Source organism: Corella eumyota, chromosome 5 (assembly GCF_963082875.1).
Source record: "Corella eumyota chromosome 5, kaCorEumy4.1, whole genome shotgun sequence".
Taxonomy (NCBI): Eukaryota; Metazoa; Chordata; class Ascidiacea; order Phlebobranchia; family Corellidae; genus Corella; species Corella eumyota.
This window is the reverse complement of record NC_137494.1, coordinates 13,390,650-13,415,223: the sequence shown is the minus strand read 5'-3', so window position 1 is coordinate 13,415,223 and position 24,574 is coordinate 13,390,650. Positions and strand designations below refer to the sequence as shown.

Sequence of the window (24,574 nt, the reverse complement as noted above, 5' to 3'; positions counted from 1 at the left end):
AACTCCATGTGGTTTTGGCCCAGAACCATGCGATTACTTTGACGGTTACATTCCCAACCAACCTAAAGCACCAATTGGTTATGCTGAAGACCAATTCATTCCAGTTCCAAGCAGCTTTGGACCAATACCTTGTGACCAAGTCAGTGGATACATTCCATCCCAACCTAAAGGTCCTGTAGAATTTGTTGGAGATAAATATATCCCATCTCCTTGCACTTTTGGCCCTGAACCTTGCAATTATGTTGATACTTTTATTCCATCTCAACCTAAAGTACCTGTAGAATTTGTTGGTGATAAATATATTCCAACTCCTAGCACTTTTGGCCCTGAACCTTGCAATTATGTGGATACTTTTATTCCATCTCAACCTAAAGTACCTTTAGTTACACCAACTCCATGTGGTTTTGGCCCAGCACCATGCGATTACTTTGACGGTTACATTCCGAACCAATTTAAAGCACCAATTGGTTATGCTGAAGACCAATTCATTCCAGCTCCTTGTAATTTTGGACCAATACCCTGTGACCATATCGAAGAATACAATCCTTTATCATATGACCATGGAATTTCGCCATTAGATTATGTTAATAACTTAATCTCTCATGATCCTAAACCAATTATAGAAGTTATTGAAGAAATTTTTACGCCCTTTAATACAGATAATTTTAATAAACCAATAGATTTTATTAATCCTAACGTTCCCCAAGCCCTGAAACCTGTTGAAGAAATTGTTGAAAAGATATATATTTCACCAACTCCTTCCACTTTTGGCCCAGAACCTTGCAATTATGTTGATACTTTTATTCCATCTCAACCTAAAGTACCTTTAGTTACCCCAACTCCATGTGGTTTTGGCCCAGCACCATGCGATTACATTGACGGTTACATTCCCAACCAACCCAAAGCACCAATTGGTTATGCTGAAGACCAATTCATTTCAGCTCCTTGTAGCTTTGGACCAATACCTTGTGACCAAGTCGGTGGATACGTTCCATCCCAACCTAAAGGTCCTGTAGAATTTGTTGGAGATAAATATATCCCAACTCCTTGCACTTTTGGCCCTGAACCTTGCAATTATGTTGATACTTTTATTCCATCTCAACCTAAAGTACCTTTAGTTACCCCAACTCCATGTGGTTTTGGCCCAGCACCATGCGATTACATTGACGGTTACATTCCTAGCCAACCTAAAGGACCAATTGGTTATGCTGAAGACAAATATATTCCAACTCCTTCCACCTTTGGCCCTGAACCTTGCAATTATGTTGATACTTTTATTCCATCTCAGCCTAGAGTACCTTTAGTTACCCCAACTCCATGTGGTTTTGGCCCAGAACCATGCGATTACTTTGACGGTTACATTCCCAACCAACCCAAAGCACCAATTGGTTATGCTGAAGACCAATTCATACCAGTTCCAAGCAGCTTTGGACCAATACCTTGTGACCAAGTCGGTGGATACATTCCATCCCAACCTAAAGGTCCTGTAGAATTTGTTGGAGATAAATATATCCCATCTCCTTGCACTTTTGGCCCTGAACCTTGCAATTATGTTGATGCTTTTATTCCATCTCAACCTAAAGTACCTGTAGAATTTGTTGGTGATAAATATATTCCAACTCCTAGCACTTTTGGCCCTGAACCTTGCAATTATGTGGATACTTTTATTCCATCTCAACCTAAAGTACCTTTAGTTACACCAACTCCATGTGGTTTTGGCCCAGCACCATGCGATTACTTCGACGGTTACATTCCTAGCCAACCTAAAGGACCAATTGGTTATGCTGAAGACAAATATATTCCAACTCCTTCCACCTTTGGCCCTGAACCTTGCAATTATGTTGATACTTTTATTCCATCTCAACCTAAAGTACCTGTAGAATTTGTTGGTGATAAATATATTCCAACTCCTAGCACTTTTGGCCCTGAACCTTGCAATTATGTGGATACTTTTATTCCATCTCAGTCTAGAGTACCTTTAGTTACACCAACTCCATGTGGTTTTGGCCCAGCACCATGCGATTACTTCGACGGTTACATTCCCAACCAACCCAAAGCACCAATTGGTTATGCTGAAGACCAATTCATTCCAGCTCCTTGTAGCTTTGGACCAATACCTTGTGACCAAGTCGGTGGATACATTCCATCCCAACCTAAAGGTCCTGTAGAATTTGTTGGAGATAAATATATCCCATCTCCTTGCACTTTTGGCCCTGAACCTTGCAATTATGTTGATACTTTTATTCCATCTCAACCTAAAGTACCTGTAGAATTTGTTGGTGATAAATATATTCCAACTCCTAGCACTTTTGGCCCTGAACCTTGCAATTATGTGGATACTTATATTCCATCTCAACCTAAAGTACCTTTAGTTACACCAACTCCATGTGGTTTTGGCCCAGCACCATGCGATTACTTCGACGGTTACATTCCTAGCCAACCTAAAGGACCAATTGATTATGCTGAAGACAAATATATTCCAACTCCTTCCACCTTTGGCCCTGAACCTTGCAATTATGTTGATACTTTTATTCCATCTCAACCTAAAGTACCTTTAGTTACACCAACTCCATGTGGTTTTGGCCCAGCACCATGCGATTACTTTGACGGTTACATTCCTAGCCAACCTAAAGGACCAATTGGTTATGCTGAAGACAAATATATTCCAACTCCTTCCACCTTTGGCCCTGAACCTTGCAATTATGTTGATACTTTTATTCCATCTCAACCTAAAGTACCTGTAGAATTTGTTGGTGATAAATATATTCCAACTCCTAGCACTTTTGGCCCTGAACCTTGCAATTATGTGGATACTTTTATTCCATCTCAGTCTAGAGTACCTTTAGTTACACCAACTCCATGTGGTTTTGTCCCAGCACCATGCGATTACTTCGACGGTTACATTCCCAACCAACCCAAAGCACCAATTGGTTATGCTGAAGACCAATTCATTCCAGCTCCTTGTAGCTTTGGACCAATACCTTGTGACCAAGTCGGTGGATACATTCCATCCCAACCTAAAAGTCCTGTAGAATTTGTTGGAGATAAATATATCCCATCTCCTTGCACTTTTGGCCCTGAACCTTGCAATTATGTTGATACTTTTATTCCATCTCAACCTAAAGTACCTGTAGATTTTGTTGGTGATAAATATATTCCATCTCCTTGCACTTTTGGTCCTGAACCTTGCAATTATGTTGATACTTTTATTCCATCTCAACCTAAAGTACCTTTAGTTACACCAACTCCATGTGGTTTTGGCCCAGCACCATGCGATTACTTTGACGGTTACATTCCGAACCAATTCAAAGCACCAATTGGTTATGCTGAAGACCAATTCATTCCAGCTCCTTGTAATTTTGGACCAATACCCTGTGACCATATCGAAGAATACAATCCTTTATCATATGACCATGGAATTTCGCCATTAGATTATGTTAATAACTTAATCTCTCATGATCCTAAACCAATTATAGAAGTTATTGAAGAAATTTTTACGCCCTTTAATACAGATAATTTTAATAAACCAATAGATTTTATTAATCCTAACGTTCCCCAAGCCCTGAAACCTGTTGAAGAAATTGTTGAAAAGATATATATTTCACCAACTCCTTCCACTTTTGGCCCAGAACCTTGCAATTATGTTGATACTTTTATTCCATCTCAACCTAAAGTACCTTTAGTTACCCCAACTCCATGTGGTTTTGGCCCAGCACCATGCGATTACATTGACGGTTACATTCCCAACCAACCCAAAGCACCAATTGGTTATGCTGAAGACCAATTCATTTCAGCTCCTTGTAGCTTTGGACCAATACCTTGTGACCAAGTCGGTGGATACGTTCCATCCCAACCTAAAGGTCCTGTAGAATTTGTTGGAGATAAATATATCCCAACTCCTTGCACTTTTGGCCCTGAACCTTGCAATTATGTTGATACTTTTATTCCATCTCAACCTAAAGTACCTTTAGTTACCCCAACTCCATGTGGTTTTGGCCCAGCACCATGCGATTACATTGACGGTTACATTCCTAGCCAACCTAAAGGACCAATTGGTTATGCTGAAGACAAATATATTCCAACTCCTTCCACCTTTGGCCCTGAACCTTGCAATTATGTTGATACTTTTATTCCATCTCAGCCTAGAGTACCTTTAGTTACCCCAACTCCATGTGGTTTTGGCCCAGAACCATGCGATTACTTTGACGGTTACATTCCCAACCAACCCAAAGCACCAATTGGTTATGCTGAAGACCAATTCATACCAGTTCCAAGCAGCTTTGGACCAATACCTTGTGACCAAGTCGGTGGATACATTCCATCCCAACCTAAAGGTCCTGTAGAATTTGTTGGAGATAAATATATCCCATCTCCTTGCACTTTTGGCCCTGAACCTTGCAATTATGTTGATGCTTTTATTCCATCTCAACCTAAAGTACCTGTAGAATTTGTTGGTGATAAATATATTCCAACTCCTAGCACTTTTGGCCCTGAACCTTGCAATTATGTGGATACTTTTATTCCATCTCAACCTAAAGTACCTTTAGTTACACCAACTCCATGTGGTTTTGGCCCAGCACCATGCGATTACTTCGACGGTTACATTCCTAGCCAACCTAAAGGACCAATTGGTTATGCTGAAGACAAATATATTCCAACTCCTTCCACCTTTGGCCCTGAACCTTGCAATTATGTTGATACTTTTATTCCATCTCAACCTAAAGTACCTGTAGAATTTGTTGGTGATAAATATATTCCAACTCCTAGCACTTTTGGCCCTGAACCTTGCAATTATGTGGATACTTTTATTCCATCTCAGTCTAGAGTACCTTTAGTTACACCAACTCCATGTGGTTTTGGCCCAGCACCATGCGATTACTTCGACGGTTACATTCCCAACCAACCCAAAGCACCAATTGGTTATGCTGAAGACCAATTCATTCCAGCTCCTTGTAGCTTTGGACCAATACCTTGTGACCAAGTCGGTGGATACATTCCATCCCAACCTAAAAGTCCTGTAGAATTTGTTGGAGATAAATATATCCCATCTCCTTGCACTTTTGGCCCTGAACCTTGCAATTATGTTGATACTTTTATTCCATCTCAACCTAAAGTACCTGTAGAATTTGTTGGTGATAAATATATTCCAACTCCTAGCACTTTTGGCCCTGAACCTTGCAATTATGTGGATACTTATATTCCATCTCAACCTAAAGTACCTTTAGTTACACCAACTCCATGTGGTTTTGGCCCAGCACCATGCGATTACTTCGACGGTTACATTCCTAGCCAACCTAAAGGACCAATTGGTTATGCTGAAGACAAATATATTCCAACTCCTTCCACCTTTGGCCCTGAACCTTGCAATTATGTTGATACTTTTATTCCATCTCAACCTAAAGTACCTGTAGAATTTGTTGGTGATAAATATATTCCAACTCCTAGCACTTTTGGCCCTGAACCTTGCAATTATGTGGATACTTATATTCCATCTCAACCTAAAGTACCTTTAGTTACACCAACTCCATGTGGTTTTGGCCCAGCACCATGCGATTACTTCGACGGTTACATTCCCAACCATCCCAAAGCACCAATTGGTTATGCTGAAGACCAATTCATTCCAGCTCCTTGTAGCTTTGGACCAATACCTTGTGACCAAGTCGGTGGATACATTCCATCCCAACCTAAAGGTCCTGTAGAATTTGTTGAAGATAAATATATCCCAACTCCTTGCACTTTTGGCCCTGAACCTTGCAATTATGTTGATACTTTTATTCCTTCTCAACCTAAAGTACCTTTAGTTACCCCAACTCCATGTGGTTTTGGCCCAGCACCATGCGATTACTTTGACGGTTACATTCCTAGCCAACCTAAAGGACCAATTGGTTATGTTGAAGACAAATATATTCCAACTCCTTCCACCTTTGGCCCTGAACCTTGCAATTATGTTGATACTTTTATTCCATCTCAGCCTAGAGTACCTTTAGTTACCCCAACTCCATGTGGTTTTGGCCCAGAACCATGCGATTACTTTGACGGTTACATTCCCAACCAACCAAAAGAACCAATTGGTTATGCTGAAGACCAATTCATTCCAGTTCCAAGCAGCTTTGGACCAATACCTTGTGACCAAGTCGGTGGATACATTCCATCCCAATCTAAAGGTCCTGTAGAATTTGTTGGAGATAAATATATCTCATCTCTTTGCACTTTTGGCCCTGAACCTTGCAATTATGTTGATACTTTTATTCCATCTCAACCTAAAGTACCTGTAGAATTTGTTGGTGATAAATATATTCCAACTCCTAGCACTTTTGGCCCTGAACCTTGCAATTATGTGGATACTTTTATTCCATCTCAACCTAAAGTACCTTTAGTTACCCCAACTCCATGTGGTTTTGGCCCAGCACCATGCGATTACTTTGACGGTTACATTCCTAGCCAACCTAAAGGACCAATTGGTTATGCTGAAGACAAATATATTCCAACTCCTTCCACCTTTGGCCCTGAACCTTGCAATTATGTTGATACTTTTATTCCATCTCAACCTAAAGTACCTGTAGAATTTGTTGGTGATAAATATATTCCAACTCCTAGCACTTTTGGCCCTGAACCTTGCAATTATGTGGATACTTTTATTCCATCTCAACCTAAAGTACCTGTAGAATTTGTTGGTGATAAATATATTCCAACTCCTAGCACTTTTGGCCCTGAACCTTGCAATTATGTGGATACTTTTATTCCATCTCAACCTAAAGTACCTTTAGTTACACCAACTCCATGTGGTTTTGGCCCAGCACCATGCGATTACTTTGACGGTTACATTCCTAGCCAACCTAAAGGACCAATTGGTTATGCTGAAGACAAATATATTCCAACTCCTTCCACCTTTGGCCCTGAACCTTGCAATTATGTTGATACTTTTATTCCATCTCAACCTAAAGTACCTGTAGAATTTGTTGGTGATAAATATATTCCAACTCCTAGCACTTTTGGCCCTGAACCTTGCAATTATGTGGATACTTTTATTCCATCTCAACCTAAAGTACCTTTAGTTACACCAACTCCATGTGGTTTTGGCCCAGCACCATGCGATTACTTCGACGGTTACATTCCCAACCAACCCAAAGCACCAATTGGTTATGCTGAAGACCAATTCATTCCAGCTCCTTGTAGCTTTGGACCAATACCTTGTGACCAAGTCGGTGGATACATTCCATCCCAACCTAAAGGTCCTGTAGAATTTGTTGGAGATAAATATATCCCAACTCCTTGCACTTTTGGCCCTGAACCTTGCAATTATGTTGATACTTTTATTCCATCTCAACCTAAAGTACCTTTAGTTACCCCAACTCCATGTGGTTTTGGCCCAGCACCATGCGATTACTTTGACAGTTACATTCCTAGCCAACCTAAAGGACCAATTGGTTATGCTGAAGACAAATATATTCCAACTCCTTCCACCTTTGGCCCTGAACCTTGCAATTATGTTGATACTTTTATTCCATCTCAACCTAAAGTACCTTTAGTTACCCCAACTCCATGTGGTTTTGGCCCAGAACCATGCGATTACTTTGACGGTTACATTCCCAACCAACCTAAAGCACCAATTGGTTATGCTGAAGACCAATTCATTCCAGTTCCAAGCAGCTTTGGACCAATACCTTGTGACCAAGTCGGTGGATACATTCCATCCCAACCTAAAGGTCCTGTAGAATTTGTTGGAGATAAATATATCCCATCTCCTTGCACTTTTGGCCCTGAACCTTGCAATTATGTTGATACTTTTATTCCATCTCAACCTAAAGTACCTGTAGAATTTGTTGGTGATAAATATATTCCAACTCCTAGCACTTTTGGCCCTGAACCTTGCAATTATGTGGATACTTTTATTCCATCTCAATCTAAAGTACCTTTAGTTACACCAACTCCATGTGGTTTTGGCCCAGCACCATGCGATTACTTTGACGGTTACATTCCTAGCCAACCTAAAGGACCAATTGGTTATGCTGATAACAAATATATTCCAACTCCTTCCACCTTTGGCTCTGAACCTTGCAATTATGTTGATACTTTTGTTCCATCCCAACCTAAAGTACCTGTAGATTTTGTTGGTGATAAATATATTCCATCTCCTTGCACTTTTGGTCCTGAACCTTGCAATTATGTTGATACTTTTATTCCATCTCAACCTAAAGTACCTTTAGTTACACCAACTCCATGTGGTTTTGGCCCAGCACCATGCGATTACTTTGACGGTTACATTCCCAACCAACCCAAAGCACCAATTAGTTATGCTGAAGACCAATTCATTTCAGCTCCTTGTAGCTTTGGACCAATACCTTGTGACCAAGTCGGTGGATACATTCCATCTCAACCTAAAGGTCCTGTAGAATTTGTTGGAGATAAATATATCCCAACTCCTTGCACTTTTGGCCCTGAACCTTGCAATTATGTTGATACTTTTATTCCATCTCAACCTAAAGTACCTTTAGTTACCCCAACTCCATGTGGTTTTGGCCCAGCACCATGCGATTACTTCGACGGTTACATTCCCAACCAACCCAAAGCACCAATTGGTTATGCTGAAGATCAATTCATTCCAGCTCCTTGTAGCTTTGGACCAATACCTTGTGACCAAGTCGGTGGATACATTCCATCCCAACCTAAAGGTCCTGTAGAATTTGTTGGAGATAAATATATCCCATCTCCTTGCACTTTTGGCCCTGAACCTTGCAATTATGTTGATACTTTTATTCCATCTCAACCTAAAGTACCTGTAGAATTTGTTGGTGATAAATATATTCCAACTCCTAGCATGTTTGGCCCTGAACCTTGCAATTATGTGGATACTTTTATTCCATCTCAACCTAAAGTACCTTTAGTTACACCAACTCCATGTGGTTTTGGCCCAGCACCATGCGATTACTTTGACGGTTACATTCCTAGCCAACCTAAAGGACCAATTGGTTATGCTGAAGACAAATATATTCCAACTCCTTCCACCTTTGGCCCCGAACCTTGCAATTATGTTGATACTTTTATTCCATCTCAACCTAAAGTACCTGTAGAATTTGTTGGTGATAAATATATCCCATCTCCTTGCACTTTTGGCCCTGAACCTTGCAATTATGTTGATACTTTTATTCCATCTCAACCTAAAGTACCTTTAGTTACACCAACTCCATGTGGTTTTGGCCCAGCACCATGCGATTACTTTGACGGTTACATTCCGAACCAATTCAAAGCACCAATTGGTTATGCTGAAGACCAATTCATTCCAGCTCCTTGTAATTTTGGACCAATACCCTGTGACCATATTGAAGAATACAATCCTTTATCATATGACCATGGAGTTTCGCCATTAGATTATGTTAATAACTTAATCTCTCATGATCCTAAACCAATTATAGAAGTAATTGAAGAAATTTTTACGCCCTTTAATACAGATAATTTTAATAAACCAATAGATTTTATTAATCCTAACGTTCCCCAAGCCCTGAAACCTGTTGAAGAAATTGTTGAAAAGATATATATTTCACCAACTCCTTCCACCTTTGGCCCTGAACCTTGCAATTATGTTGATACTTTTATTCCATCTCAACCTAAAGTACCTTTAGTTACCCCAACTCCATGTGGTTTTGGCCCAGCACCATGCGATTACATTGACGGTTACATTCCCAACCAACCCAAAGCACCAATTGGTTATGCTGAAGACCAATTCATTTCATCTCCTTGTAGCTTTGGACCAATACCTTGTGACCAAGTCGGTGGATACATTCCATCCCAACTTAAAGGTGTTGTAGAGTTTGTTGGAGATAAATATATCCCAACTCCTTGCACTTTTGGCTCTGAACCTTGCAATTATGTTGATACTTTTATTCCATCTCAACCTAAAGTACCTTTAGTTACCCCAACTCCATGTGGTTTTGGCCCAGCACCATGCGATTACTTTGACGGTTACATTCCTAGCCAACCTAAAGGACCAATTGGTTATGCTGAAGACAAATATATTCCAACTCCTTCCACCTTTGGCCCTGAACCTTGCAATTATGTTGATACTTTTATTCCATCTCAACCTAAAGTACCTGTAGAATTTGTTGGTGATAAATATATTCCAACTCCTAGCACTTTTGGCCCTGAACCTTGCAATTATGTGGATACTTTTATTCCATCTCAACCTAAAGTACCTTTAGTTACCCCAACTCCATGTGGTTTTGGCCCAGCACCATGCGATTACTTTGACGGTTACATTCCTAGCCAACCTAATGGACCAATTGGTTATGCTGAAGACAAATATATTCCAACTCCTTCCACCTTTGGCCCTGAACCTTGCAATTACGTTGATACTTTTATTCCATCTCAACCTAAAGTACCTGTAGAATTTGTTGGTGATAAATATATTCCAACTCCTAGCACTTTTGGCCCTGAACCTTGCAATTATGTGGATACTTTTATTCCATCTCAACCTAAAGTACCTTTAGTTACACCAACTCCATGTGGTTTTGGCCCAGCACCATGCGATTACTTCGACGGTTACATTCCCAACCAACCCAAAGCACCAATTGGTTATGCTGAAGACCAATTCATTCCAGCTCCTTGTAGCTTTGGACCAATACCTTGTGACCAAGTCGGTGGATACATTCCATCCCAACCTAAAGGTCCTGTAGAATTTGTTGGAGATAAATATATCCCAACTCCTTGCACTTTTGGCCCTGAACCTTGCAATTATGTTGATACTTTTATTCCATCTCAACCTAAAGTACCTTTAGTTACCCCAACTCCATGTGGTTTTGGCCCAGCACCATGCGATTACTTTGACGGTTACATTCCTAACCAACCTAAAGGACCAATTGGTTATGCTGAAGACCAATTCATTCCAGTTCCAAGCAGCTTTGGACCAATACCTTGTGACCAAGTCGGTGGATACATTCCATCCCAACCTAAAGGTCCTGTAGAATTTGTTGGAGATAAATATATCCCATCTCCTTGCACTTTTGGCCCTGAACCTTGCAATTATGTTGATTCTTTTATTCCATCTCAACCTAAATTACCTGTAGAATTTGTTGGTGATAAATATATTCCAACTCCTAGCACTTTTGGCCCTGAACCTTGCAATTATGTGGATACTTTTATTCCATCTCAACCTAAAGTACCTTTAGTTACACCAACTCCATGTGGTTTTGGCCCAGCACCATGCGATTACTTTGACGGTTACATTCCTAGCCAACCTAAAGGACCAATTGGTTATGCTGAAGACAAATATATTCCAACTCCTTCCACATTTGGCCCTGAACTTTGCAATTATGTTGATACTTTTATTCCATCTCAACCTAAAGTACCTGTAGAATTTGTTGGTGATAAATATATTCCAACTCCTAGCACTTTTGGCCCTGAACCTTGCAATTATGTGGATACTTTTATTCCATCTCAGCCTAGAGTACCTTTAGTTACACCAACTCCATGTGGTTTTGGCCCAGAACCATGCGATTACTTTGACGGTTACATTCCCAACCAACCCAAAGCACCAATTGGTTATGCTGAAGACCAATTCATTCCAGTTCCAAGCAGCTTTGGACCAATACCTTGTGACCAAGTCAGTGGATACATTCCATCCCAACCTAAAGGTCCTGTAGAATTTGTTGGAGATAAATATATCCCATCTCCTTGCACTTTTGGCCCTGAACCTTGCAATTATGTTGATACTTTTATTCCATCTCAACCTAAAGTACCTGTAGAATTTGTTGGTGATAAATATATTCCAACTCCTAGCACTTTTGGCCCTGAACCTTGCAATTATGTGGATACTTTTATTCCATCTCAACCTAAAGTACCTTTAGTTACACCAACTCCATGTGGTTTTGGCCCAGCACCATGCGATTACTTTGACGGTTATATTCCTAGCCAACCTAAAGGACCAATTGGTTATGCTGAAGACAAATATATTCCAACTCCTTCCACCTTTGGCCCTGAACCTTGCAATTATGTTGATACTTTTATTCCATCTCAACCTAAAGTACCTGTAGAATTTGTTGGTGATAAATATATTCCAAATCCTAGCACTTTTGGCCCTGAACCTTGCAATTATGTGGATACTTTTATTCCATCTCAACCTAAAGTACCTTTAGTTACACCAACTCCATGTGGTTTTGGCCCAGCACCATGCGATTACTTTGACGGTTACATTCCTAGCCAACCTAAAGGACCAATTGGTTATGCTGAAGACAAATATATTCCAACTCCTTCCACTTTTGGCCCTGAACCTTGCAATTATGTGGATACTTTTATTCCATCTCAACCTAAAGTACCTTTAGTTACCCCAACTCCATGTGGTTTTGGCCCAGCACCATGCGATTACTTCGACGGTTACATTCCCAACCAACCCAAAGCACCAATTGGTTATGCTGAAGACCAATTCATTCCAGCTCCTTGTAGCTTTGGACCAATACCTTGTGACCAAGTCGGTGGATACATTCCATCCCAACCTAAAGGTCCTGTAGAATTTGTTGGAGATAAATATATCCCATCTCGTTGCACTTTTGGCCCTGAACCTTGCAATTATGTTGATACTTTTATTCCATCTCAACCTAAAGTACCTGTAGAATTTGTTGGTGATAAATATATTCCAACTCCTAGCACTTTTGGCCCTGAACCTTGCAATTATGTGGATACTTTTATTCCATCTCAACCTAAAGTACCTTTAGTTACACCAACTCCATGTGGTTTTGGCCCAGCACCATGCGATTACTTTGACGGTTACATTCCTAGCCAACCTAAAGGACCAATTGGTTATGCTGAAGACAAATATATTCCAACTCCTTCTACCTTTGGCCCTGAACCTTGCAATTATGTTGATACTTTTATTCCATCTCAACCTAAAGTACCTGTAGAATTTGTTGGTGATAAATATATTCCAACTCCTAGCACTTTTGGCCCTGAACCTTGCAATTATGTGGATACTTTTATTCCATCTCAACCTAAAGTACCTTTAGTTACACCAACTCCATGTGGTTTTGGCCCAGCACCATGCGATTACTTCGACGGTTACATTCCTAGCCAACCTAAAGGACCAATTGGTTATGCTGAAGACAAATATATTCCAACTCCTTCCACCTTTGGCCCTGAACCTTGCAATTATGTTGATACTTTTATTCCATCTCAACCTAAAGTACCTGTAGAATTTGTTGGTGATAAATATATTCCAACTCCTAGCACTTTTGGTCCTGAACCTTGCAATTATGTTGATACTTTTATTCCATCTCAACCTAAAGTACCTTTAGTTACCCCAACTCCATGTGGTTTTGGCCCAGCACCATGCGATTACTTCGACGGTTACATTCCCAACCAACCCAAAGCACCAATTGGTTATGCTGAAGACCAATTCATTCCAGCTCCTTGTAGCTTTGGACCAATACCTTGTGACCAAGTCGGTGGATACATTCCATCCCAACCTAAAGGTCCTGTAGAATTTGTTGGAGATAAATATATCCCAACTCCTTGCACTTTTGGCCCTGAACCTTGCAATTATGTGGATACTTTTATTCCATCTCAACCTAAAGTACCTTTAGTTACACCAACTCCATGTGGTTTTGGCCCAGCACCATGCGATTACTTTGACGGTTACATTCCTAGCCAACCTAAAGGACCAATTGGTTATGCTGAAGACAAATATATTCCAACTCCTTCCACCTTTGGCCCTGAACCTTGCAATTATGTTGATACTTTTATTCCATCTCAACCTAAAGTACCTGTAGAATTTGTTGGTGATAAATATATTCCAACTCCTAGCACTTTTGGCCCTGAACCTTGCAATTATGTGGATACTTTTATTCCATCTCAACCTAAAGTACCTTTAGTTACACCAACTCCATGTGGTTTTGGCCCAGCACCATGCGATTACTTTGACGGTTACATTCCTAGCCAACCTAAAGGACCAATTGGTTATGCTGAAGACAAATATATTCCAACTCCTTCCACCTTTGGCCCTGAACCTTGCAATTATGTTGATACTTTTATTCCATCTCAACCTAAAGTACCTGTAGAATTTGTTGGTGATAAATATATTCCAACTCCTAGCACTTTTGGCCTTGAACCTTGCAATTATGTGGATACTTTTATTCCATCTCAGCCTAGAGTACCTTTAGTTACACCAACTCCATGTGGTTTTGGCCCAGAACCATGCGATTACTTTGACGGTTACATTCCCAACCAACCCAAAGCACCAATTGGTTATGCTGAAGACCAATTCATTCCAGTTCCAAGCAGCTTTGGACCAATACCTTGTGACCAAGTCAGTGGATACATTCCATCCCAACCTAAAGGTCCTGTAGAATTTGTTGGAGATAAATATATCCCATCTCCTTGCACTTTTGGCCCTGAACCTTGCAATTATGTTGATACTTTTATTCCATCTCAACCTAAAGTACCTGTAGAATTTGTTGGTGATAAATATATTCCAACTCCTAGCACTTTTGGCCCTGAACCTTGCAATTATGTGGATACTTTTATTCCATCTCAACCTAAAGTACCTTTAGTTACACCAACTCCATGTGGTTTTGGCCCAGCACCATGCGATTACTTTGACGGTTACATTCCTAGCCAACCTAAAGGACCAATTGGTTATGCTGAAGACAAATATATTCCAACTCCTTCCACCTTTGGCCCTGAACCTTGCAATTATGTTGATACTTTTATTCCATCTCAACCTAAAGTACCTGTAGAATTTGTTGGTGATAAATATATTCCAACTCCTAGCACTTTTGGTCCTGAACCTTGCAATTATGTTGATACTTTTATTCCATCTCAACCTAAAGTACCTTTAGTTACCCCAACTCCATGTGGTTTTGGCCCAGCACCATGCGATTACTTCGACGGTTACATTCCCAACCAACCCAAAGCACCAATTGGTTATGCTGAAGACCAATTCATTCCAGCTCCTTGTAGCTTTGGACCAATACCTTGTGACCAAGTCGGTGGATACATTCCATCCCAACCTAAAGGTCCTGTAGAATTTGTTGGAGATAAATATATCCCAACTCCTTGCACTTTTGGCCCTGAACCTTGCAATTATGTGGATACTTTTATTCCATCTCAACCTAAAGTACCTTTAGTTACACCAACTCCATGTGGTTTTGGCCCAGCACCATGCGATTACTTTGACGGTTACATTCCTAGCCAACCTAAAGGACCAATTGGTTATGCTGAAGACAAATATATTCCAACTCCTTCCACTTTTGGCCCTGAACCTTGCAATTATGTGGATACTTTTATTCCATCTCAACCTAAAGTACCTGTAGAATTTGTTGGTGATAAATATATTCCAAATCCTAGCACTTTTGGCCCTGAACCTTGCAATTATGTGGATACTTTTATTCCATCTCAACCTAAAGTACCTTTAGTTACACCAACTCCATGTGGTTTTGGCCCAGCACCATGCGATTACTTTGACGGTTACATTCCTAGCCAACCTAAAGGACCAATTGGTTATGCTGAAGACAAATATATTCCAACTCCTTCCACTTTTGGCCCTGAACCTTGCAATTATGTGGATACTTTTATTCCATCTCAACCTAAAGTACCTTTAGTTACCCCAACTCCATGTGGTTTTGGCCCAGCACCATGCGATTACTTCGACGGTTACATTCCCAACCAACCCAAAGCACCAATTGGTTATGCTGAAGACCAATTCATTCCAGCTCCTTGTAGCTTTGGACCAATACCTTGTGACCAAGTCGGTGGATACATTCCATCCCAACCTAAAGGTCCTGTAGAATTTGTTGGAGATAAATATATCCCATCTCGTTGCACTTTTGGCCCTGAACCTTGCAATTATGTTGATACTTTTATTCCATCTCAACCTAAAGTACCTGTAGAATTTGTTGGTGATAAATATATTCCAACTCCTAGCACTTTTGGCCCTGAACCTTGCAATTATGTGGATACTTTTATTCCATCTCAACCTAAAGTACCTTTAGTTACACCAACTCCATGTGGTTTTGGCCCAGCACCATGCGATTACTTTGACGGTTACATTCCTAGCCAACCTAAAGGACCAATTGGTTATGCTGAAGACAAATATATTCCAACTCCTTCCACCTTTGGCCCTGAACCTTGCAATTATGTTGATACTTTTATTCCATCTCAACCTAAAGTACCTGTAGAATTTGTTGGTGATAAATATATTCCAACTCCTAGCACTTTTGGCCCTGAACCTTGCAATTATGTGGATACTTTTATTCCATCTCAACCTAAAGTACCTTTAGTTACACCAACTCCATGTGGTTTTGGCCCAGCACCATGCGATTACTTCGACGGTTACATTCCTAGCCAACCTAAAGGACCAATTGGTTATGCTGAAGACAAATATATTCCAACTCCTTCCACCTTTGGCCCTGAACCTTGCAATTATGTTGATACTTTTATTCCATCTCAACCTAAAGTACCTGTAGAATTTGTTGGTGATAAATATATTCCAACTCCTAGCACTTTTGGTCCTGAACCTTGCAATTATGTTGATACTTTTATTCCATCTCAACCTAAAGTACCTTTAGTTACCCCAACTCCATGTGGTTTTGGCCCAGCACCATGCGATTACTTCGACGGTTACATTCCCAACCAACCCAAAGCACCAATTGGTTATGCTGAAGACCAATTCATTCCAGCTCCTTGTAGCTTTGGACCAATACCTTGTGACCAAGTCGGTGGATACATTCCATCCCAACCTAAAGGTCCTGTAGAATTTGTTGGAGATAAATATATCCCAACTCCTTGCACTTTTGGCCCTGAACCTTGCAATTATGTGGATACTTTTATTCCATCTCAACCTAAAGTACCTTTAGTTACACCAACTCCATGTGGTTTTGGCCCAGCACCATGCGATTACTTTGACGGTTACATTCCTAGCCAACCTAAAGGACCAATTGGTTATGCTGAAGACAAATATATTCCAACTCCTTCCACCTTTGGCCCTGAACCTTGCAATTATGTTGATACTTTTATTCCATCTCAACCTAAAGTACCTGTAGAATTTGTTGGTGATAAATATATTCCAACTCCTAGCACTTTTGGCCCTGAACCTTGCAATTATGTGGATACTTTTATTCCATCTCAACCTAAAGTACCTTTAGTTACACCAACTCCATGTGGTTTTGGCCCAGCACCATGCGATTACTTTGACGGTTACATTCCTAGCCAACCTAAAGGACCAATTGGTTATGCTGAAGACAAATATATTCCAACTCCTTCCACCTTTGGCCCTGAACCTTGCAATTATGTTGATACTTTTATTCCATCTCAACCTAAAGTACCTGTAGAATTTGTTGGTGATAAATATATTCCAACTCCTAGCACTTTTGGCCCTGAACCTTGCAATTATGTGGATACTTTTATTCCATCTCAGCCTAGAGTACCTTTAGTTACACCAACTCCATGTGGTTTTGGCCCAGAACCATGCGATTACTTTGACGGTTACATTCCCAACCAACCCAAAGCACCAATTGGTTATGCTGAAGACCAATTCATTTCAGTTCCAAGCAACTTTGGACCAATACCTTGTGACCAAGTCAGTGGATACATTCCATCCCAACCTAAAGGTCCTGTAGAATTTGTTGGAGATAAATATATCCCATCTCCTTGCACTTTTGGCCCTGAACCTTGCAATTATGTTGATACTTTTATTCCATCTCAACCTAAAGTACCTGTAGAATTCGTTGGTGATAAATATATTCCAACTCCTAGCACTTTTGGCCCTGAACCTTGCAATTATGTGGATACTTTTATTCCATCTCAACCTAAAGTACCTTTAGTTACACCAACTCCATGTGGTTTTGGCCCAGCACCATGCGATTACTTTGACGGTTACATTCCTAGCCAACCTAAAGGACCAATTGGTTATGCTGAAGACAAATATATTCCAACTCCTTCCACCTTTGGCCCTGAACCTTGCAATTATGTTGATACTTTTATTCCATCTCAACCTAAAGTACCTGTAGAATTTGTTGGTGATAAATATATTCCAACTCCTAGCACTTTTGGTCCTGAACCTTGCAATTATGTTGATACTTTTATTCCATCTCAACCTAAAGTACCTTTAGTTACCCCAACTCCATGTGGTTTTGGCCCAGCACCATGCGATTACTTCGACGGTTACATTCCCAACCAACCCAAAGCACCAATTGGTTATGCTGAAGACCAATTCATTCCAGCTCCTTGTAGCTTTGGACCAATACCTTGTGACCAAGTCGGTGGATACATTCCATCCCAACCTAAAGGTCCTGTAGAATTTGTTGGAGATAAATATATCCCAACTCCTTGCACTTTTGGCCCTGAACCTTGCAATTATGTGGATACTTTTATTCCATCTCAACCTAAAGTACCTTTAGTTACACCAACTCCATGTGGTTTTGGCCCAGCACCATGCGATTACTTTGACGGTTACATTCCTAGCCAACCTAAAGGACCAATTGGTTATGCTGAAGACAAATATATTCCAACTCCTTCCACTTTTGGCCCTGAACCTTGCAATTATGTGGATACTTTTATTCCATCTCAACCTAAAGTACCTTTAGTTACCCCAACTCCATGTGGTTTTGGCCCAGCACCATGCGATTACTTCGACGGTTACATTCCCAACCAACCCAAAGCACCAATTGGTTATGCTGAAGACCAATTCATTCCAGCTCCTTGTAGCTTTGGACCAATACCTTGTGACCAAGTCGGTGGATACATTCCATCCCAACCTAAAGGTCCTGTAGAATTTGTTGGAGATAAATATATCCCATCTCCTTGCACTTTTGGCCCTGAACCTTGCAATTATGTTGATACTTTTATTCCATCTCAACCTAAAGTACCTGTAGAATTTGTTGGTGATAAATATATTCCAACTCCTAGCACTTTTGGCCCTGAACCTTGCAATTATGTGGATACTTTTATTCCATCTCAACCTAAAGTACCTTTAGTTACACCAACTCCATGTGGTTTTGGCCCAGCACCATGCGATTACTTTGACGGTTACATTCCTAGCCAACCTAAAGGACCAATTGGTTATGCTGAAGACAAATATATTCCAACTCCTTCCACCTTTGGCCCTGAACCTTGCAATTATGTTGATACTTTTATTCCATCTCAACCTAAAGTACCTGTAGAATTTGTTGGTGATAAATATATTCCAACTCCTAGCACTTTTGGTCCTGAACCTTGCAATTATGTTGATACTTTTATTCCATCTCAACCTAAAGTACCTTTAGTTACCCCAACTCCATGTGGTTTTGGCCCAGCACCATGCGATTACTTCGACGGTTACATTCCCAACCAACCCAAAGCACCAATTGGTTATGCTGAAGACCAATTCATTCCAGCTCCTTGTAGCTTTGGACCAATACCTTGTGACCAAGTCGGTGGATACATTCCATCCCAACCTAAAGGTCCTGTAGAATTTGTTGGAGATAAATATATCCCAACTCCTTGCACTTTTGGCCCTGAACCTTGCAATTATGTGGATACTTTTATTCCATCTCAACCTAAAGTACCTTTAGTTACACCAACTCCATGTGGTTTTGGCCCAGCACCATGCGATTACTTTGACGGTTACATTCCTAGCCAACCTAAAGGACCAATTGGTTATGCTGAAGACAAATATATTCCAACTCCTTCCACTTTTGGCCCTGAACCTTGCAATTATGTGGATACTTTTATTCCATCTCAACCTAAAGTACCTTTAGTTACCCCAACTCCATGTGGTTTTGGCCCAGCACCATGCGATTACTTCGACGGTTACATTCCCAACCAACCCAAAGCACCAATTGGTTATGCTGAAGACCAATTCATTCCAGCTCCTTGTAGCTTTGGACCAATACCTTGTGACCAAGTCGGTGGATACATTCCATCCCAACCTAAAGGTCCTGTAGAATTTGTTGGAGATAAATATATCCCATCTCCTTGCACTTTTGGCCCTGAACCTTGCAATTATGTTGATACTTTTATTCCATCTCAACCTAAAGTACCTGTAGAATTTGTTGGTGATAAATATATTCCAACTCCTAGCACTTTTGGCCCTGAACCTTGCAATTATGTGGATACTTTTATTCCATCTCAACCTAAAGTACCTTTAGTTACACCAACTCCATGTGGTTTTGGCCCAGCACCATGCGATTACTTTGACGGTTACATTCCTAGCCAACCTAAAGGACCAATTGGTTATGCTGAAGACAAATATATTCCAACTCCTTCCACCTTTGGCCCTGAACCTTGCAATTATGTTGATACTTTTATTCCATCTCAACCTAAAGTACCTGTAGAATTTGTTGGTGATAAATATATTCCAACTCCTAGCACTTTTGGCCCTGAACCTTGCAATTATGTGGATACTTTTATTCCATCTCAACCTAAAGTACCTTTAGTTACACCAACTCCATGTGGTTTTGGCCCAGCACCATGCGATTACTTTGACGGTTACATTCCTAGCCAACCTAAAGGACCAATTGGTTATGCTGAAGACAAATATATTCCAACTCCTTCCACCTTTGGCCCTGAACCTTGCAATTATGTTGATACTTTTATTCCATCTCAACCTAAAGTACCTGTAGAATTTGTTGGTGATAAATATATTCCAACTCCTAGCACTTTTGGCCCTGAACCTTGCAATTATGTGGATACTTTTATTCCATCTCAGCCTAGAGTACCTTTAGTTACACCAACTCCATGTAGTTTTGGCCCAGAACCATGCGATTACTTTGACGGTTACATTCCCAACCAACCCAAAGCACCAATTGGTTATGCTGAAGACCAATTCATTCCAGTTCCAAGCAACTTTGGACCAATACCTTGTGACCAAGTCGGTGGATACATTCCATCCCAACCTAAAGGTCCTGTAGAATTTGTTGGAGATAAATATATCCCATCTCCTTGCACTTTTGGCCCTGAACCTTGCAATTATGTTGATACTTTTATTCCATCTCAACCTAAAGTACCTGTAGAATTTGTTGGTGATAAATATATTCCAACTCCTAGCACTTTTGGCCCTGATCCTTGCAATTATGTGGATACTTTTATTCCATCTCAACCTAAAGTACCTTTAGTTACACCAACTCCATGTGGTTTTGGCCCAGCACCATGCGATTACTTTGACGGTTACATTCCTAGCCAACCTAAACGACCAATTGGTTATGCTGAAGACAAATATATTCCAACTCCTTCCACCTTTGGCCCTGAACCTTGCAATTATGTTGATACTTTTATTCCATCTCAACCTAAAGTACCTGTAGAATTTGTTGGTGATAAATATATTCCAACTCCTAGCACTTTTGGTCCTGAACCTTGCAATTATGTTGATACTTTTATTCCATCTCAACCTAAAGTACCTTTAGTTACCCCAACTCCATGTGGTTTTGGCCCAGCACCATGCGATTACTTCGACGGTTACATTCCCAACCAACCCAAAGCACCAATTGGTTATGCTGAAGACCAATTCATTCCAGCTCCTTGTAGCTTTGGACCAATACCTTGTGACCAATTCGGTGGATACATTCCATCCCAACCTAAAGGTCCTGTAGAATTTGTTGGAGATAAATATATCCCAACTCCTTGCACTTTTGGCCCTGAACCTTGCAATTATGTTGATACTTTTATTCCATCTCAACCTAAAGTACCTTTAGTTACCCCAACTCCATGTGGTTTTGGCCCAGCACCATGCGATTACTTTGACGGTTACATTCCTAGCCAACCTAAAGGACTAATTGGTTATGCTGAAGACAAATATATTCCAACTCCTTCCACCTTTGGCCCTGAACCTTGCAATTATGTTGATACTTTTATTCCATCTCAACCTAAAGTACCTGTAGAATTTGTTGGTGATAAATATATTCCAACTCCTTCCACTTTTGGCCCTGAACCTTGCAATTATGTGGATACTTTTATTCCATCTCAACCTAAAGTACCTTTAGTTACCCCAACTCCATGTGGTTTTGGCCCAGCACCATGCGATTACTTCGACGGTTACATTCCCAACCAACCCAAAGCACCAATTGGTTATGCTGAAGACCAATTCATTCCAGCTCCTTGTAGCTTTGGACCAATACCTTGTGACCAAGTCGGTGGATACATTCCATCCCAACCTAAAGGTCCTGTAGAATTTGTTGGAGATAAATATATCCCATCTCCTTGCACTTTTGGCCCTGAACCTTGCAATTATGTTGATACTTTTATTCCATCTCAACCTAAAGTACCTGTAGAATTTGTTGGTGATAAATATATTCCAACTCCTAGCACTTTTGGCCCTGAACCTTGCAATTATGTGGATACTTTTATTCCATCTCAACCTAAAGTACCTTTAGTTACACCAACTCCATGTGGTTTTGGCCCAGCACCATGCGATTACTTTGACGGTTACATTCCTAGCCAACCTAAAGGACCAATTGGTTATGCTGAAGACAAATATATTCCAACTCCTTCCACCTTTGGCCCTGAACCTTGCAATTATGTTGATACTTTTATTCCATCTCAACCTAAAGTACTTGTAGAATTTGTTGGTGATAAATATATTCCAACTCCTAGCACTTTTGGTCCTGAACCTTGCAATTATGTTGATACTTTTATTCCATCTCAACCTAAAGTACCTTTAGTTACCCCTACTCCATGTGGTTTTGGCCCAGCACCATGCGATTACTTCGACGGTTACATTCCCAACCAACCCAAAGCACCAATTGGTTATGCTGAAGACCAATTCATTCCAGCTCCTTGTAGCTTTGGACCAATACCTTGTGACCAAGTCGGTGGATACATTCCATCCCAACCTAAAGGTCCTGTAGAATTTGTTGGAGATAAATATATCCCAACTCCTTGCACTTTTGGCCTTGAACCTTGCAATTATGTGGATACTTTTATTCCATCTCAACCTAAAGTACCTTTAGTTACACCAACTCCATGTGGTTTTGGCCCAGCACCATGCGATTACTTTGACGGTTACATTCCTAGCCAACCTAAAGGACCAATTGGTTATGCTGAAGACAAATATATTCCAATTCCTTCCACCTTTGGCCCTGAACCTTGCAATTATGTTGATACTTTTATTCCATCTCAACCTAAAGTACCTTTAGTTACCCCAACTCCATGTGGTTTTGGCCCAGCACCATGCGATTACTTTGACGGTTACATTCCTAGCCAACCTAAAGGACTAATTGGTTATGCTGAAGACAAATATATTCCAACTCCTTCCACCTTTGGCCCTGAACCTTGCAATTATGTTGATACTTTTATTCCATCTCAACCTAAAGTACCTGTAGAATTTGTTGGTGATAAATATATTCCAACTCCTTCCACTTTTGGCCCTGAACCTTGCAATTATGTGGATACTTTTATTCCATCTCAACCTAAAGTACCTTTAGTTACCCCAACTCCATGTGGTTTTGGCCCAGCACCATGCGATTACTTCGACGGTTACATTCCCAACCAACCCAAAGCACCAATTGGTTATGCTGAAGACCAATTCATTCCAGCTCCTTGTAGCTTTGGACCAATACCTTGTGACCAAGTCGGTGGATACATTCCATCCCAACCTAAAGGTCCTGTAGAATTTGTTGGAGATAAATATATCCCATCTCCTTGCACTTTTGGCCCTGAACCTTGCAATTATGTTGATACTTTTATTCCATCTCAACCTAAAGTACCTGTAGAATTTGTTGGTGATAAATATATTCCAACTCCTAGCACTTTTGGCCCTGAACCTTGCAATTATGTGGATACTTTTATTCCATCTCAACCTAAAGTACCTTTAGTTACACCAACTCCATGTGGTTTTGGCCCAGCACCATGCGATTACTTTGACGGTTACATTCCTAGCCAACCTAAAGGACCAATTGGTTATGCTGAAGACAAATATATTCCAACTCCTTCCACCTTTGGCCCTGAACCTTGCAATTATGTTGATACTTTTATTCCATCTCAACCTAAAGTACCTGTAGAATTTGTTGGTGATAAATATATTCCAACTCCTAGCACTTTTGGTCCTGAACCTTGCAATTATGTTGATACTTTTATTCCATCTCAACCTAAAGTACCTTTAGTTACCCCTACTCCATGTGGTTTTGGCCCAGCACCATGCGATTACTTCGACGGTTACATTCCCAACCAACCCAAAGCACCAATTGGTTATGCTGAAGACCAATTCATTCCAGCTCCTTGTAGCTTTGGACCAATACCTTGTGACCAAGTCGGTGGATACATTCCATCCCAACCTAAAGGTCCTGTAGAATTTGTTGGAGATAAATATATCCCAACTCCTTGCACTTTTGGCCTTGAACCTTGCAATTATGTGGATACTTTTATTCCATCTCAACCTAAAGTACCTTTAGTTACACCAACTCCATGTGGTTTTGGCCCAGCACCATGCGATTACTTTGACGGTTACATTCCTAGCCAACCTAAAGGACCAATTGGTTATGCTGAAGACAAATATATTCCAACTCCTTCCACCTTTGGCCCTGAACCTTGCAATTATGTTGATACTTTTATTCCATCTCAACCTAAAGTACCTGTAGAATTTGTTGGTGATAAATATATTCCAACTCCTAGCACTTTTGGC

General features: G+C 40.5%; 1 protein-coding gene across 1 annotated transcript in view; it reads left to right on the top strand.

Annotated features, from left to right (window-relative positions):
* LOC145753539 (uncharacterized) overlaps nucleotides 1–3,869 on the top strand; it is a 56,305-nt gene extending 52,436 nt beyond the window's left edge. The window contains exons 35-37 of the mRNA XM_082569945.1: nucleotides 459–782; nucleotides 3,312–3,643; nucleotides 3,795–3,869. Coding sequence (XP_082426071.1) covers nucleotides 459–782; nucleotides 3,312–3,643; nucleotides 3,795–3,869 — 731 coding nt within the window. The remainder of the gene's footprint in view (nucleotides 1–458; nucleotides 783–3,311; nucleotides 3,644–3,794) is intronic.
* Nucleotides 3,870–24,574: the final 20,705 nt, after the last annotated feature.